Source organism: Oryzias latipes, chromosome 5 (assembly GCF_053564925.1).
Source record: "Oryzias latipes strain Hd-rR chromosome 5, Olatipes_Hd-rR_3.1".
NCBI lineage: Eukaryota > Metazoa > Chordata > Actinopteri > Beloniformes > Adrianichthyidae > Oryzias > Oryzias latipes.
Genome location: NC_136241.1, coordinates 25865096 through 25883184, shown reverse-complemented (window position 1 = coordinate 25883184; position 18089 = coordinate 25865096). Strand labels below are relative to the sequence as shown.

The window sequence follows — 18089 nt, the reverse complement described above, 5'->3', positions numbered from 1 at the left end:
GATCCGCGGAGCAGTCACGCTGCAGCGGCGGGAAGAGTCTGTGGAGCGGCGCGCTTATCGGTTCACTGACCGACTGAGTGAGCGACTGAGTGAGTGAGGAGCGGCGCCTCACTATTTCAACCCATGAAGAGGATAACCCCCCTCCGCACGCGCGCACATGCGCACTCACGCACAACTGACACCACAGTGAGGACAGGTGTCATGTAGGGACCGAAACATAAAGGTCTCCACAACAAACAACATACAAACGATTGTGACAAAAAAAACAATCTTAATTCAAAAAAATGTTTTAAATGTTAATTCTGAGAGGAGAAGCACAAAAATTCCCCAAATGTTTTGAAAAATGAAATAGAAGGCTATTATTTCAAAGAGAAATTACTTTTAATATCTATTTTCGTTCTGTTTTGAGATATATTATGCAGTTTTATTTGTGTTTTTTTAGATATAAATTCGTACACATACATAATTAGGGCTGGGATTGAGCCAAATCCCTAAATCGATCGGATGTAAGTTCAAAGGGTCAATGTTCAGTTGATTTATGATTAGTGTCAACATTGATCTTAGCAAAAACCAATCATGTTGAGTTACATAAAAAGTGCAACCTAAAAACCAATTCTTTAAACTGAACAAAAATGTAGCTTACAGTTAGAAAAAAGGAAATATTTTTATGTATTTAGTTACTAATAATTTAGGTTATTTTATTTATGTGGCATTCCAAGCCTTTAGAAGTTAGTTAAAAGTTTTGATAGTTGCTCAGACTTAGATGGAAACGATGCTCATCAGAAAACACAAAAAAATTGCATCAGACGAAACTTTTTAAATATGTTGCAATGGAAAATGGGAAAAATTAACTTCCACATAGAATCAAGAACATTGATGCTCATATTCTTCAGAAGAAGACATGAAAAAATAAGCAGTAGTTGCTATAGACTTATCATCTCCACGAGAGTGCCACTTTGAATCAAAGTGTGTAAAAATCCCGTTTGAGTTCACTAGTCATGGAAAACTGAAGTGACAGCTTGAACAGATGCGCTGCAGCAGGTGAGGCTTATGTTGTGCTTCAACGACCTTTAAGACACCTAACTTGGAGCCCAGAAAAGATGTATGCCACCTTAACACTGAGCTGTCACTCATCTCCTTAAAATGATTATTCAAGAAGTTTGTATAAATCTTTTAATTAACTGCAGGTTCATTGGAATTAGGAAAAAAAAGTCTTTGACCCCCTCCCCCTCCCTTCCTTTTTTGCATTCCCCGTCATCCGGATTTCAGGATTCCTCACATGACTTTCAAACAAATCCCCCCCCCCCCCTCAAACACTTGCTGACTAAATTTGCTGAACATTTGTCGAGGTTGGGTGAAGGAAAGACTTAAACAAACAGTGGATAAGCTGGAACAGGCAACAAAAACCAGTTCCCTGACAAGATTTTCAAATAAATAAGGAAGTTTATTTTCCGAAACGTCCAAAAAGAATCCATCCTGCATGATCAATGCTTATTGCATTACTCAACTGCAGGTTGGCCTTTTAATTGAGCTGGCTCACGAACGTGGGAGTGTTTCAGAAGTGGAGCTCTGTAGGATCTCAGTAAATGTCAACAGGGTATCTCCTGAGCCAAATTACAAGACATCATCAGGAAAATGGGTTTGAAAAGCAGTAGTGGACTTAAAAAGTCCAATTTTAAAGTTTGACAAAGCCAATTGGGGAAAGCCACTAAAGCCTGTGCAATCAATCCAAATACAGGATAAGTTAAATTATGTGTTTTACATGTTTCCTCTGCATTTTTTAATCCAAATTCTTTGCATCTTAAAAGGGGACAAGTCTGTAGCAACCATCCAATTTGCCTAATGACTTTAACCCTCGCCATGTTTGTGTTTCTACGTAAATTAGATATGAATGGATCGGGGCACATGCTTTGATTCAAAACACTTTTGATCAAAGGGACTTTTGAACAAATGTCTGTTTGTTTAAAACAAACAGACATTTGTTTTAAACTTATCATGTTACGTTTGTGGGAACGTCAAAGTTTTGTGGAGCTTTCTATTAGACTAAGCATGTATCTGTGCATAATTCCTTATAATGAATTTACAAAAAGATATCAGAAATGCATCCTTCTGGTGACACTGACTGCAGATTGGTGCGCTCCATAGGGATAACGTCTCTTTTCCAAATATGTATTTCTTATATTTTTCCTCCCTTGAAACATTCAATTTCTAGTTTTTTTTGTACATTTGAAATCATGGCACCGTCATCAACCTAGATTAGGCCTAGACTTCACTTGCTATGCTGACCATAATATTCAAAAGTGGAAGGGGATTGATGACTAGTGACTGAGGAAAAGAAAGTCTTACCTTTGCCAACTTACTTTTTTTTTTAATTATGTTTATTTGCTAAACTTCAAGAGATAAATCTTTCTCATTATAAGAAACTCACTAACCTGTCAAAACAATAATCTCCCTGCAAGAGGGGCTGATGGGAATGTCACGCTGCTAGTCTCCACTGAGGTGAGTGCTAATCCTTCGTCTATTCTTTTCAGAGACAGAGCCCGAGGACAGCAAGAGCCATGGAATTGGGGAATGTAGGGTCGCTCTGGGGTTCTTGCCAGGAATACTTAATACAACCGTCTTCGATTCCAGTCTACCAGAAACTCAACCTGCGTTGACCTTATTCACCCTATCCTAAAGAAAAACACTGATTGGGCACACTTTTGCATCACAGATTTCCCCATCTCTAAATGTCAAGCAATAGAAACCTCCAAAGTTTTGCAACTACCTTACAAAAAAAACTTACAGTACCACTGAGGATCAATAAATGGGACGAATTGAAAGACTTTGACAAAGAGCAACAAATCAATTCTTTATCTAGACAGTTGTTTGTTGCTCTTTACAGAAAGTCCACATATCTACTGAGACATCATGTCTGGGTCTTGAACCTTCCGCTGGCAGCACAGTGGGGTGGGACGCCCTCAAGCAGCACAGTTCAGCTCCGACACCACAGGAAACCATGTCAGCCGTCAATTGAAGAAAGCTCTAAAGCTTGCAGCGCGGACAGAACTCGCAATAAAGACACATTGGGTGGTCACGGAGCTGCGAAACACTTTTTCCAGAGCGCGGGTTATAAGCCATACTTCAGGTGGTATCGATGGTGACGATGAACGATGAAGCTTAGATTTTTGGATGGTGCCTGTTTGAACCAAGGAGCAACACTTGGATCAAACAGGTCATTGGAAATGGGAAAAAAATAAACAAATGAAACCCAGCCTGATCAGTTCACTGCACTTCACTATACAAAAGAAAAAATGATTAACCCTTGTGCCATCCTAGGCACTTTAACGTTGGGAGTTGGGTCATCTAGACCCACTAGAAAGTGCGCTGAACCTTTTTTCTTCAATGATTTGTGAACCTCACTGGTGTCCATGGATTACATGAAATCTTTCCACCTTTATCCACCTTTGTCATGGTAGGGAGAACACGTCAATGTAAGGGTGGGGTCATCTAAAATAGCACAAGGGTTACACATAGCATGGTTTTAGTTTAGGACAGGCCTAAGTAAATATAGTTTGAGTTTTACACCTTTGATTTCCTTTCGCACTGAACTTGATGATCTGAAATTATTTGCAGAATCCATAAATTTTTTTGTTTTGTTTGATCCTCCAGTGCACATTATGTGTGAATTATTGTTGTTCCTACTAAACTCCAAACTATTTTCTGTGGTACAAGGTGCCCAAAAATCTGTCAAAATATTGTCGTACAACTTTGGTACACTACAAAACTTTGCCGCTGTGCTGGAACACAACAAACTGTAAAAGTGAGGGGTTTTTATATTATGTGTTACAACTGAACAACATTGAGTTATTGTCAAAATCTGTTGTATTGCACTTTCTGCAAAGGCTGCCCAGTGCAAATCAAAGAGGCTCATATTCCTTACTAGAATAACTACCCATCAACCCCTCTGATCAAATGCCCTACCTCTTGGCCTCTTTAGACTAATGGAGTCATAACATATGTTATAAAAGTTTTGTCAAACTCAATGCACCCTCTAATTCAGTTCACCATCTAGTGCGAAAAATATGGTCACTTTTTAAAATTATATGATTAAAAACAGGTGTTCATATGGAGTCAAAAATGTCCCAAAGAAATGCTGTGTTTTGTTACTTGATTTCACTTGGTTTTTTTTCAATTCATTGGTCAATCTCATTAAAAAAATGTTTGATTTTATGTGAAGAGTTAAAAAAGGTCCGTAACTTGTCTGAAGTGAATCCCATTTCTGAGCATAAAGGATCAATGTTTAAAATCAATGAACTTGCGATTGTGAAACTACATCCGGTTTCCTCAGAAGCTTTGGAAAAGAGTGGAAATTTCCATGTGCTGCTAAACTCCCACCACATGCTCTGTTATTTATAGGCTGAGAAATATGGCACGTATGTCACATCGCTTATAATAATCCTGATTCGGCCAAAGACAGAGAAAAGAAAGAAACAAACAATGGTTGAAGTGGGAGTGGGAGTGGGAGCAGAAACTCTCCGACTTCAGGCTTCAATTAGACACTAATTACAGCTGTGATCTTGGAGTAAAAAAAAACACCGTGGGACATTATTATCATGTGTAGTACTATTGACAGCCTGTAATTTTGATAGTTTTTTTTTTTTTTTTTGTGTGCCATACATGTTCAAACATCCTGATCCGGGACTGCTTGAGAGTTTGAGGAGGAGATAGCTTGTCTGTGTCGCCACAAAAACCAGAGAAAGTTCCCACTCAGATGAAATGCTGGATCATTCCAACAGGTGCAAGATCTCACAGTACAACTACATTCCTCTTCTCACTAAAATACATCCAATTGAGGCTCCGAATATGAGCAACATAAGATCTCAGCTTCCTCTCACTGACCTAACATTATTTTTTACAAAGACTTCACCACACAAAGGCCCCACCTCAATTTAACTAAACCTATGAGATACGAAAATTCAAAATAAACCATTTTAACTGTTGAAAGTTAAAGGAAAAGCACCTTCACAAGAATAAAAAACTCGATTTTACTCTAATACGTTGAGTTCAGGTCAAATCCAGATGAAAAGAGTGGTGCACCCTGCGGTAGTAGCATCATAATTGGGGCTTCAGAAAGTTAGTTTAGTTTAGCAACAGCAATCTAATACAAACACAAAACATGTGTTCTGATGATAAACAACTACAAAACCACAACCCAGCACTTTCTCAAAGGCCAATTCAGTTTTGGCTTCGCATAGAGGCAAAGTTGCAAATAATGACGCCGATGACTAGTTGCGGTTGTACTTATCAAATGCCTCAAAAAAGGCAAATGGCCTCAAAAACGTATGAAGTTTATGTTGGAGCCAGATGACTGACAATGAGGAGAGATTGGTCCAAAACGATCAGAGTCATCGTTTCTATGGCAACTGCCCTTGACAATCAGGAGTAAGCTTGTTTGGAGTACAGACCCGGAGAATCTGTCAATCAAATGTTTTCAACATGTGACGTTGGGGCCAGCAGGCACCACATACTTTAACTGAGGCATCTGATTGCCCAGTTTATAATGTAAATAACTTGCACTACAGAGAAAAAAAAGGAAAAAAGATTAAGATGGTCAAGAGTGTGTTAAAAAAAGATATCTCAGCAAGTAGTAGCTGTGTATTTTTTTAATATAAAACTATGGTATTTTGGCTTGTTGGAGCTTGCAGATACCTTATATTTGGATTGCAAATAGGAAGTCCAGTTATGTTTTGTTTTTTAGCCTGTGTCGTTTTCTAGGACATAGTTTCTGCTGAGCGGAAGCAGTTCGTCAGAAATTTGCCTCTGAGTTATGGGCGGGACTATTGGCATAGAGCAACCCCGCCCCCTTCTCCTCCCCATTGCTGAGAGCTCTTTACATGCTCTCCTGCTATAGCTTACAGCCCCTCACATCCCCAACCTAACATTACAGTGATAAATGTCGGAGCCATCCAGCCGTACAGTTTTGAGCCAGATGTCAGCTCAGACGTACATGGATCTATTAGTTTTCCAAGTGGAGCAGAGCACGGAGCATGTTTAGGTCTGCTCCTGATTCACAAAGGTTTGAATAAAGAAAGACAGCGTAAGTTATGTCCTTCGTCATTAGGAAAATGTCACAAGAAAATGTTAAAAACTCCAAAAACACATTTTTTTTATTTCAGAGTGGGCCTCTAAATCAAGTCAAATTAATTTTATTCCTATGAACTTCAGGAAAAATTAGCAAGAAAGTTACAACCCAATCTTGAGGTCACTCGCATCCCTAAAGGTAAAAGCCGATAAGAAAAACAAGGAATTGATCTTTAGCATTTATCACAAACCATCATTCAATCTTATAATATTTAACTGTTTCTTCAGCTACTTCAGCATTAGTTCAGTCACCAAATAGTTTTAGCAATAGTTTTGAGACTTCTACACTTTACCTAATGCTTATCAACATCCTCAATCCAGCTCTGGCTCCTAACATTTCTCATTTTACTCCTTTTTTTTTTTTTTGGGGGGGGGGGGGGGGGGGGGGGTAGTGTAGGTTTTTTTCTTTTTTTTTTCCTTTTTTGTGTAGTGTATCTGAATGTTGTGTTTTATGTCAGAGCAGAAAAAAATGTAAAAACACTCTTCAAGGTAAATTAAAAATGTTCAAAGTTATTCATCTGTCCTCCTTCTCTCCCCGGTGTTGGTACTTTGCATGGAAATGTGGGAATCAGGCCTTCTTCAGATAACGTAGTCCGCAGATTTCGGCAAGAACTTTGCTCCAGTGAAAAAACATCTTTTTATCTGCAGGTCAAAGGAAGTAGACACTCATCATCTGTCTCTATGATGGGAAAGAAAATGTTTTGTCCTTAGGCGGTCAAAACTGCAGCAGGATTCATTGATCTTTTAAACCGCTAATGAACATCTTCGTCATCCTTCATCATGACTGAGCTCTACACTGTATTTGCTTCTGACGAAGACAGTGGCTTCTGTTCTCTGTTGCTTAGAGACATGTATGGGATGATAATCGGTGCATCCTCGGTCACATTCATCTTCCTGAAACTAAAAGGAGCGCTGGCTGAATGAAACAAACGAGCTGCACTCAAACTCCTGCTTCAGTCAGCTGCTGCGGGTATTTATAGCAGCCCAGACAGCAGCTGTGGCAAAGTCCCGTTTCACACTTGTGAGCTGTGCTGTCAGCAGAAATCACTGCCGTGAATGCCGAACTTTTAGGCGCCCCTCAAAACGACTGCACTGAGAGCACACGCTGAGAATGATTAGCTACTGGTTCATTAATGTAGAGGCAAAAGAAAGCAAAGGTTTGGTATTTCTGTGTCATCAAGTGGCTGCAGTGACAGCTGCGCTCTGCGTGTCTAGACTGAAAGCAGAAGGTCAAACAAGTTAATCTGGTTAAATCCTGTCACAGCTGGAACACTTATTGGTGATTCTGCTCTTAACCTTTTCACGCTGCATGAAGTTTTGTGTTGCCTCATTCCTACAGATTGACTTTTTTTGATCAAATTGCAAAACTGGGCTTCATTGGATGTAACTTTGCTCTTACTGTTAGATCTTAGTGCTGCATTCGTTATATTTTATAACACAGCCAACTCCACAGTTGGTGGAGTACCACAGAGCTCTATGCTCGATACCTTTTCTTTTACCTTGTCAATGACTCCAGTAACTACTATTGACTAACCACATTTGTGTTTATAAAAAAATGTAAAAACTAATATAAATTTAAGGGTAAAATTATTTAACACAAAAATCTAAGGAGTTTAATGCCAGTTTTATTGGTTAGCAATTTAATTTTTCTTCTTTAAATAAAAAAATCTAAAAGTTTATATAAAATTTTATAAATATATACGTTTAATGTATATACATTTTATAATATGCCTGTATGTGTGTGATAAATGCGTATTTTAGAATGTATTTATTTTTTATTGTTACATTTTTTATTATTAACCTATGCTACTTGCTAATAATTTAGCATTTAGCTTAGCAATTTTGCCTAAAGTTAGCTTTTTAGCAATTTTATTTTTTGTACTCAAGTATGCCAACAAAACTGTTTTTTATACATTTTTATAGTTTTTAGTATAAAGCTGTAAAATATTGTCATTTCAAATGTATCTAACCTTGTTCAGATACATTTGCGTTTAACTAGTAATTTTATCCTTAGAGAATGCGCTAGAATCTGTCATCATTAAATTCATTTGAGCTTGTCAAACTAAATGTAGTGATTCTCATTTTAGGATTTTAATATCATGCATGAGCATTTAAGTGTATGTCAAATGTCAATTTCTCACAAAAAAACAACAACCCCAAAGTAGTATTTTGACCCATTCACATAATGCGTAGTATTCCTCTGAAAACTTGCTCTCTGACATAGATAATTGATATTTATGTCTATGTGATAGATAAGCGTTGTTTTTATAGTATGATTTTTATCCTCCTCTCACACAAAAATAATGTTTTATTGCCTTATTTGGGACGCAGTTTATCTCATTGAACACATTAATTCTGATAAGCCTTTTTGCATTTTTACATGAGACAGCTCTTTTTATAGCATTTCATTTATGTCAGTAATTCAGGGCCAAGATGCTGCAGCATTAGAGTGGATGCTCAAGCTCAACGCCGTGCAGAACTTCGAGAAAGCTGCTGAGAAACCTCACCAGGGTTTATGTAAGAATGTGCCACAGTGCAAACAGAGAATGCCTGCATGAAACCCAGACATGTGGAGCAATGCAGCAAACTGTGGCCACCTCCCCAGAGGAGCCCTGCAAAGGGGTGGGGACAGTTCAGTCAAAGGGGAATGTTTTTCCATAAACGGGGACAGAGGGAGGCTCAACTGTGATGTAGAGAGGGATTGATTATAGGTGCTGATGCACCAAGTTATTTTTAGAAAGAGAGGATTCCCTGCTCTCCTGGCCTCATCTTTGGCTCTTCTCTGCTGCAGAGAGATGCACTGAAGCAGCGGAGATTGATGCAACACGGCATGACCCCTTCGCCGTTAAGTCAGCGAGTGTTGCATAATAAATGTTTACATTTGGGACAAACCAGAAACAGCTAATGACATTTCAACTTTTTCAATGAATGAACTACGGTACACAATAGAAGCAGAAGATTGTAGATGGAGCAAGAATCTAACCTGATGGAGATTAACTGTGAAGTGTCTGGCGAAAAAACAGCTCTCTGCTTAGAGAGCAGGCTATTTAAGGGTAGAAAGCAGGTGGTACAGCATCCGTACAGGGGTCTTGCAGGTTTTTGGGTTGTCCTGTGGGAGGTTGTAGAGACGAGCAGCTAGTTCTTAAAGTAAGCGCAAATGTGTCTTTCAGTTCCCTTGTGGCTGGTATGGCCACCTCAAGGGATGTTTTGAAAATGGAATGTATGATTGTCGTGTGTGTGGTAAAGATATTGTAAAGTATTTGTAAGGCTAATGTAAGTTTATGACGTACTGGTGATGCTGGCAGGGCACAAGCACCGGTCCCTTATTGAACATGTGCAAATGCAGCATGCACGGGGTGTGCAGGTGATTTGTAAGTGCCCATGGGACACCCAATAGATGTCCACACAAACTACCCGCTGATTTTCTAATTTCCTCATTTCTAAAAGTCGGGTTGCACACAAGAAGCCCACAAGGAGCACACACTTGAACAGGACTCATGGGTCCATTGTACAATCCATGTACAATGGATACGGATTGTACAAACCAAAACTGCAAACTTCCAATCAGAGGTTGACTGCTCTACTGTGGCACCACCACCACCACCCCTTACTTCTCCCACCCAAAGTGCTACAACCTGTCAATCACAGCATGCCTGTAAACAAAAATGTGCATGAACATTGTCACGCTACAGTCTTGCTAGTTTTTGTAGGCCACCTGCACTCCTTGTGGAGGTTTGCCCATTTTTTGCTCGCAGAGAGCCCAAATGAACCATAAGGGCAGTTGTGACTAAGGCTTTTAAAAAATTTCAAGTGGGCCAAGAAAAAATTAGTCTGTTACAGATACTGCAAATTGTTCTGCTGTTCTGCATTATTTCAATTGTAAGAAAAAAAATAGGTTTTTCTTTCCTCCACCGTTACCAGTATTTATGTCACCTGTTTGAACTGATTATCTGCATAAAGACACCTGTTCACACCCTTAAACAGTCAGACTACAACCTCTCCACCATGACCAAGACCAAAGAGTTGTCCGAGGCTACAATAAGCACACAGCTTATTGAGAAGAGATCAACTGTTGGAGCAAGTGTTAGAAAACGGAAGAAACACAAGATCAAGACAATCTCCCTTCACCTAGGGATCTATGAAAGATCTCACCTGGTTCAGGAACAAATCTTTTTGAGACTGGTCAATGACGGCTGCGACCACAGTAACCAAGGTAACTGTTAGTAACACACTACATATTCGTGGATTCAATTCCTGTAGGGCTCCAAAAGTCCCCTAGCTTAAGCCAGGACATGTCCAGGCCCGTCATGTCCAGGCCCGTCAGAAACCATCTGGATAACCCAGAGGAGGATTGGGAGAATATCATGTGGTCACATAAGATCAAAATGGAACTCTGGTATAAGCGTTACTGGAGGAGAAAGAATGCTGAGTAGCATACCAAGTACACAATACCCATTGTGAAGAATGAAGATGGAACTATCATGATGTGGGACAGGACAACTGATCCATATTAAGGACAGGATGAACCTGTTTGTATATGGTGAGATTTTGGACTAAATCTCCTTCCATCAGCGAGGATGAAACATAGCTGGATCTTCCAGCAGGACAATGATCCCAAACACATCACCCGGGAAACGAAGGAGTGGCTACGTAAAAAGCACTTTTACATGCTGAATCTGTGACTGATAAATACATTTTTTCCAAAAGGGAAATCAAGTCTTTTTGTCAATGATTCAAAAATAAGATAATCTGATTTTTAACCACATAAAATCCCTAAAAAATGGATTTGTTTAATTTGTTTATAAGTTTAAAAACTAGAAAATAAAACTGCACATCTTTTCTTGATTTTGTGGAAATTTAACTACATCTTTGTTTGGATTAGAACCAGTGATTGCTGTTATACTGTTTACTTCTAAATCTGTTGATAATTTTAGTTTCAGTCTATTACCTAATCTTGCTTTTTTTCCATGGATCTAGAGCAATGGCTTGTGGGTATTGCAGTAAACAAAAAAATAACATAAAAATTTGTGCAACCCTGTTCTTTACTAACTTTGCTGCTGTATATAATATATGATAGTTTGCAGCACAGGAACTCAACAAGAGTGCATGATATTAGGAATTCATTTTTTTCCCTGATAGTTAACTTTGTTGTGCAAAGGTCAAGGTAGGAACATTTGATTGCTGTTTTTCTGTGATGAAGGCTGTTCTGTTCCACGTGCTGCACAAACAGCAAGGCCCTTCAAAAGCTTTCAGTTGGCAAAGAGGTCCTTTGCACAGGACACACAGTGCTAACCCCCTCCGCATGCATGGCTCTGCTGTGTTCAGCACGACCCCTTTCAGTGCGACAGACTCGACGTGAGTCAACCACTGGAACAGAAAGGATGTTTGGAGAGCAGCTTCAACGCTGTTGCTGTGCGAGTTGAAGTGGAGCATGAGGTCAGCAGGACAGACAGAAACGCAGCCGACAGGCAGTCAGAGCACAGCGGCACCTGAGAGGACGCCTGCTGACAAACATCTCCACAGTGACAGCTCATGGATGACAAAGTATGAAAATCAACAGTGTGACAGCTGATTTCTCATCACGCGTCACAAAACTAAAGGCAAAGAAACGTGGGAAAAACTTGATTTATGATATTTACATTTAAATTATTTTTTTTTGTGTGTTTTTAACATGTTTTTGTAGCATTTTTCTGATGACAGAGGGCAGGTATGTGAGGGGCTGTAAGCTAGCACGAGTGTGAGGGGCTGTAAGCTAGCAGGAGAGTGAGGGGCTGTAAGCTAGCAGGAGAGTGAGGGGCTGTAAGCTAGCAGAAGAGTGAGGGGCTCTAAGCTAGCAGGAGAGTGAGGGGCTGTAAGCTAGCAGGAGAGTGAGGGGCTGTAAACAAGCGGGAGAGTGAGGGGCTTTAAGCTAGCAGGAGAGTGAGGGGCTGTAAGCTAGCAGGAGAGTGAGGGGCTGTAAGCTAGCAGGAGAGTGAGGGGCTGTAAGCTAGCAGGAGTGTGAGGGGCTGTAAGCTAGCAGGAGAGTGAGGGGCTGTAAGCTAGCAGGAGAGTGAGGGGCTGTAAGCTAGCAGAAGAGTGAGGGGCTCTAAGCTAGCAGGAGAGTGAGGGGCTGTAAGCTAGCAGGAGAGTGAGGGGCTGTAAGCTAGCAAGAGAGTGAGGGGCTCTAAGCTAGCAGGAGAGTGAGGGGCTGTAAGCTAGCAGGAGAGTGAGGGGATGTAAACTAGCGGGAGCGTAAACACAGCAAGATCTCAGTTATGGGTGACGGGAAGTGGGAGGGGGGCAGAGTTGCTTTGCGCCAATGGTTCTCCCCACAACTAAGAGGCACATTTCTAATGAACTTCTGCCGTTCTGCAGAAGCTATGTCCTTGAAAACAACACAGGTTTTTGATTGTGGCTAAAAACAGCAAAATAGTAAAATAAAGGACGACTGGAAATGCAAATAGATCAAAAGAAGATCAAAGCTCAGACAAAAAAAATTGTCTTTTCCCATTTTGTGCTGGTTTGTTCTCAAAGCTTCTCTTCTCAATCCAATTGGTGCTTCATGAAAACCTAAATCCTCCTGTAGCCACATGTACAAAATATTGTGGAAACAAAACAAAGAAAAGGCAGAGTCAGCTGTTTTTGATTCATGGAGGAAGAGGAAAGCAATACATTTGAAACAGAGGAAGGTTTTTGTTTCTATAAGTGACTTGTAAGATGAAAAATATTAAATTTGGATGCCCTCCTTCATTCACACATTTTGAATAAAAACAATAATCCTGTTAACATGTTTCTGCACGTGTGACCTTCTAACACGGAACATAATAGTCATTCCAGCCTGGAAGATGACCCCAGTTGTAGTTAATCATCTATGATATGTCATCTCTATGATACATTTTAGAGTATAAACACTCATAAGTGGAGTTGTTAGACTTATTATTATATTGGTTCACTTACATTAAAACCAGACTGAAGAACAGACTTTATTCACAAAGTGGGATTACTGGTAAAGAGTCAAAAAAGTAACAGAAAACAGGATAAAAAGCCTTTTCTAATGCTCAGTGCTTCTGTGAATAAATGTCTCAACACTAAAATAATCTGAATAAAATCAATGTTTCACATTCTAATTATTCTACATGGGATACAGCCTTATTCTGGAGAATATTGCCAAACAAATGTGTTTAAAAGAATTTATGTCTTTCAAAATAAAAGCTTGTTGGGAATAAGATTAAAATATTAAATAAAGGAAAAATTGCATCCTGTTTTTTGTTTTCTTTTTTAAATTTTACTCCAATTCAAGTTTGCAGACGCATAACCCTTGTGCTATCTTAGGCACTTTAACGTTGGGAGTTGGGTCATCTAGATCCACTAGACAGTGCTCTGAACATTTTTCTTCAATGATTTGTGATCTTCACTGGTGTCCATGGATTACATGAAATCTTTCCACCTTTATCCACCTTTGTCATGGTAGGGAGAACACGTCAATGTAAGGGTGGGGTCTTCTAAGTGAAAAACGTTGGGGACCACTGCTTTAGAGTATGAAATAAACGATAACCGGCTTCATTCGGTGTAGCGGCAGAAAACTCTGAACAATAGCGATGAGCCATAGCTGACGGCCTGCTCTGACCGCTGTCCCAACCTGAACCCACAATCCATCACCAACAACCCACTGTTATATAGCCTCATGTGCCGTACAAATGATCGGTTCCGGTTCTCATCATGCAAGGACGGCCTGAGGTTGGTTTTATGTAAGCAGATCGTCGTGTCACATCGGTCTGATAACACCAGGATCCATCAATACGTTTATAAAGACTTCTGTGTCTCTGTTTGTCGGGCTTACATCAAGTATGTCCCATGCTACAGCGGGGAGTGGTGGTGGTGGTGGGGGGGGTAAAAGGGGTACGTGAAAAGATGTGATGCCTGGCAGGAAGGAGCAGTTTTGTTATCGATCCTGTGTGAATGTCGCACCGCCTTACTCGTCCCATAAAGAGCGGCGTAAAAAAGCTCCAGTGTGAGTTAACTGGACCTCCTCTCTGCTCCTTTCAGGGCGCTCTCACTGGAACGGAGACTGGCTCTCTATTAGTTCATCTTTGCTGCTTTAATTAACCACATCAGGCTGCTGGGCATGTAATGAAATCCCAGCCAGGACAAGCCTGACTCCACTGTGACCTTTGTACTTATACAACAACCATCTGACCTCTGGGAAGTTTCATTTGAGGCCTTTGTTCTTCTTGAGCACAGGGAGCATGACCTTAAACCTTAGTCACAACTGCCCTCATAGGTGGATACAAGCTGGCGAAATCCAGAATCCTTTCATTCTGAAGCTCATATAATGGATGCCATAGAAATATTGTTTATTACTGTAACGTTCAGTTGAGTAAATCCACAGTCTGCTGTGAATTTACCAGCTTTAAAGAATTCAAAACAGGACTCCTCTATCGTTATCAGTAAGTGGCCATGAAGGAAGCAACACTAAGTCCGATAAAAAAGAGCTTCTCTCATTCAAAACAACCACAATGACACTTTCAGGTCTGATAAAAAACACACACACAAATGAACAAAAAGGAATCAAATCAACTAACGTTGAGTCAAAGTCAAATGACTTGTAGTTCTTTCCCACTGGACTCAGTTCTGCATGTAAAAACACTAATCTGTGATTTACCACTTTCTGAGAACAATTAGCTTCTGTTTGGGCTGCATGAAAGCAGGTCAGCCTTGAATTAAGACACTCAGCGGTTTTCTGTGAGTGCACAATCATCAATGTGTGCAGTTTCTTCACAACAACAAAGTGCAAAACCAATTATCTGAGCTGCACTCCTCCTCAACCTGAAAATGTTTTTCAAAAAGTAGTCGAGTGACTTAACTTTTCACAAATCAGAGAGGCCGTTAGGCGAAACGCCTCTCCTCAGCAGTTACAACATTTATTTCATAACATTCAACAACAGTGAACGCTTAAAGAGGCATTACGCCGCCCTTTGCTCTACATCACTGACAAGAGGATTTTATTGTAGATCTTACAACACGAGAAAAAAAAAGGCTGATCCCCAAACAATGTCGGATTACCTGCAAATGGATTGAACACACCGGGGATTTATTTGGGTTTAGCTTCAAATCCAGAAACTGTAATCGGGTGTCATTTACTGTGTTTCTGCACAATGAGAATAAAACAAGTAATACGGTTTCTAAGAAAACTAGGGTATTAGCAAGCATACTAACAACAAACCTACTGACTGTTCATGACATTAAGTCATTACTCTTGACAACAGGCCGGGTCACACAGCCACTACGTACATTTTCCACATATGGGTTGTCGGTCTTTCGTGCGATGTGCGTGATATCCGTAATTCATAAGTGTTGGTTATTTGTCGATGTGCACAGACGTCTTTTGAGGGTTTCAGCCAACGGGTCTTTAACTGAACTTGACGTTCAAATTATGTAACTGACCTACAAATCACTAATGAATTGCATATGAACAGCACAATAATCACGCACGCTTCATGTTTCACGTTAATTTACGTGTTCTTTCCGTGGTTTATTTGTACTTTTTCCCTTTTTTTTAATGTGGTTCATTTGTAATACATCTGTGAAAATTTCACAGAAACTTTTAACCACAACTTTTCTCACTTTTTCCATGTATATTTACGTAAGACCAATTTTCATCCAAGCAATATGTGCAAAATGTACGTAGTGGCTGTGTTAACATTTTTTGCTGTAGCAGTAGCTGTGGTAGCATAAACTCTGAAATCTTTCTAAATATTTAGCTGCTAAACTACAAAATACAGTCACTTGTGATATCAACACAGACACTTTCGACTGTAAAAAAAAACTTTGTTGATGGTAGTTTTCAGGAAAAGTTCAGAATTTCTCAGGTGGAACAAACAAATAACATCATTTTGAACTGATCCGTTTTCAGTGCAGCTAAATTTGGAATTTTGAGGATTTTGGAGGAAAAAACAAACATGCAAAAACTGAACTGCAGACAAAAAGAGATGGAGTGATTAAAAAGACATCCATGAGGTAGAGCGTGATGGGAGGAGTGGGGGGTGGGGTTCTGATGGTGGGCTGATCTGGGTCCGCACAGAGCAACTCACTTGGCCAGCTTCATCTCGATCTGCTGGCGGATTTCCTGCCGCTCCTGGTCGCTGCGGACGGGGAAGATGTTGCGGTCCTCCAGCTCCTGCTTGCTGGGTCGGTTTCTCAGCTTCACAGCCAACAGCTCCTTCTTCATCCGGCGCGGGAGCGTCCCTGTTGGGGCGAAACACACAACAAAACAAGTAAAAAGGCTTGTTTTTGAGCCAGCGTGTACACTTTGGGCGATACAACTACAGCCATTCAACATCAGAAGTTGTATTACCAGCTGAAACATCCAAAGGAATGAACAGAGGGACGAACAAACAGACAAACATGGTTTTGAATCTACTATTGAGCCAACTTGTATACTTTTATTGATTATTTTGGGTTGCTTATAGGGCTGCACGATATGAGGAAAACTTGCGATATTAGTGATCAATTTTGCGATGACGATATAACTTGCGGTATATGAACAAATAGCAAAACAACTAAATACATAATTTCCATTTCACTGCAACAGTTTAATTTAAATAAGAGTCAACATAACGTAAAGGTTACTCTAGATGACCCTAGTCTACATAGGAGGCGAACATCTAACATAAAAGGATTCCATCCGATTTGTCAAATGCAAAAAGAGATTTATTTGATTTTGTTAACACTTCAAGCTGCCATCGGGTTTGTTTTAGCACATTTAAGGTAACCACTTATTGGAATTTTTGCGGACTTTTGCGATGCATATTGCACAGCTGGATATCGCGATAACAATAAATTGCCGATTTATTGTGCAGGCCTAGTTGCTTATGTTTAAAACAACCTAATATATATGATGGAAAATGGACAACACATTTTTTCAAAATGAGAAACAACTCCTAATCTATTAATTTAATATTCTGTTCGTTAATTTACAGATAATTAAATTTTTTTACAGCACTTTTATCTAAAAAGAAATCCACAAAAGACTTTTTTTTCAATTACAGTAAAAAGAATCATTAAAAAACACATGTTTTAAAACTTAATTTTTCTTAGTTAAAGAAGAGTTTAAAGTAATTTAACAGTTGTATATTCTATTTGCAAAAAAATATTAAATTACAGTGAAGCAATAAAGTTATCTACTGAAAAATGACGTATTTTTTACAGTGTACAGAATCGTCACTTGCAGGAAAGATTTTATTTAGGAGCAAAACATGACTTTGCAATTATTACCTTTTATTCAAATCTGTTCTCCTCTTTTCAGATACAGTTTTGGTAAAAGTCTGTTTTGAACGGTGACCTATGATCATCGCTGCATTGCTGCTGCACGAGGCCTGTCCTGCAGGGATTACGGGCAGCAGCAGCAAGTGGCACTTAGCCCAGCCATCATCATGTTACATTTGCCAAATTCCGACCCTTCTAACAGCTTTTTTCTTAACGGCAGCACAGACATGTGAGCGAGCGTACACCACTGACCCACATGAAGGGAAACAAATTAGGTCAGCAGAGCAGATGTTGACAGGCGGCTGAGACAGAACACCAACAGGCCCGTTTCTCATCCTGACAGCATTAAGCTCCCTGTTTTACCCGACCGCAAAGGCACATCGGCAGAGATTACGTGCTTTTAATATCTGCCATCATGATGCTCGCACGGCACCCACTTCTTTACGCAGATTTTGTGAACTAAACCTGCAAACCCACCGGAGATCACAGACTCGTTCCAGCTGTCCTGGTCGCTCCAGTATTCATCCAGGCGGCGGTTCTCTTTGTTCTCGTCAGACTGTTTTTTGCTCTCGGGCTCCCCGGTCGGCTCCTTCTCTGTGCTGGACGAGCGGGACAGACGACCTTCCAGCCTGCGCTTCGGCGAGGAACGCGTCTCCTTTGTTTGGAAGCTGAGATCACATTTTACAAACACGTTGATAGACAGAAATGAAACTACTCTATCT

General features: G+C 40.0%; 1 protein-coding gene across 7 annotated transcripts in view; it reads right to left on the bottom strand.

Moving 5' to 3' along the window:
* The window catches only part of phactr3b (phosphatase and actin regulator 3b), a 42166-nt gene that overhangs the window by 3516 nt on the left and 20561 nt on the right, over positions 1-18089 (bottom strand). For all 7 annotated transcript variants that reach the window (XM_020703396.3, XM_011475265.4, XM_020703397.3 and 4 more), the window contains exons 7-8: positions 17845-18035; positions 16194-16347 (exon numbers count right to left, since the gene is read on the bottom strand). In XM_020703396.3, the coding sequence (XP_020559055.1) occupies positions 16194-16347; positions 17845-18035 (345 nt within the window). The remainder of the gene's footprint in view (positions 1-16193; positions 16348-17844; positions 18036-18089) is intronic.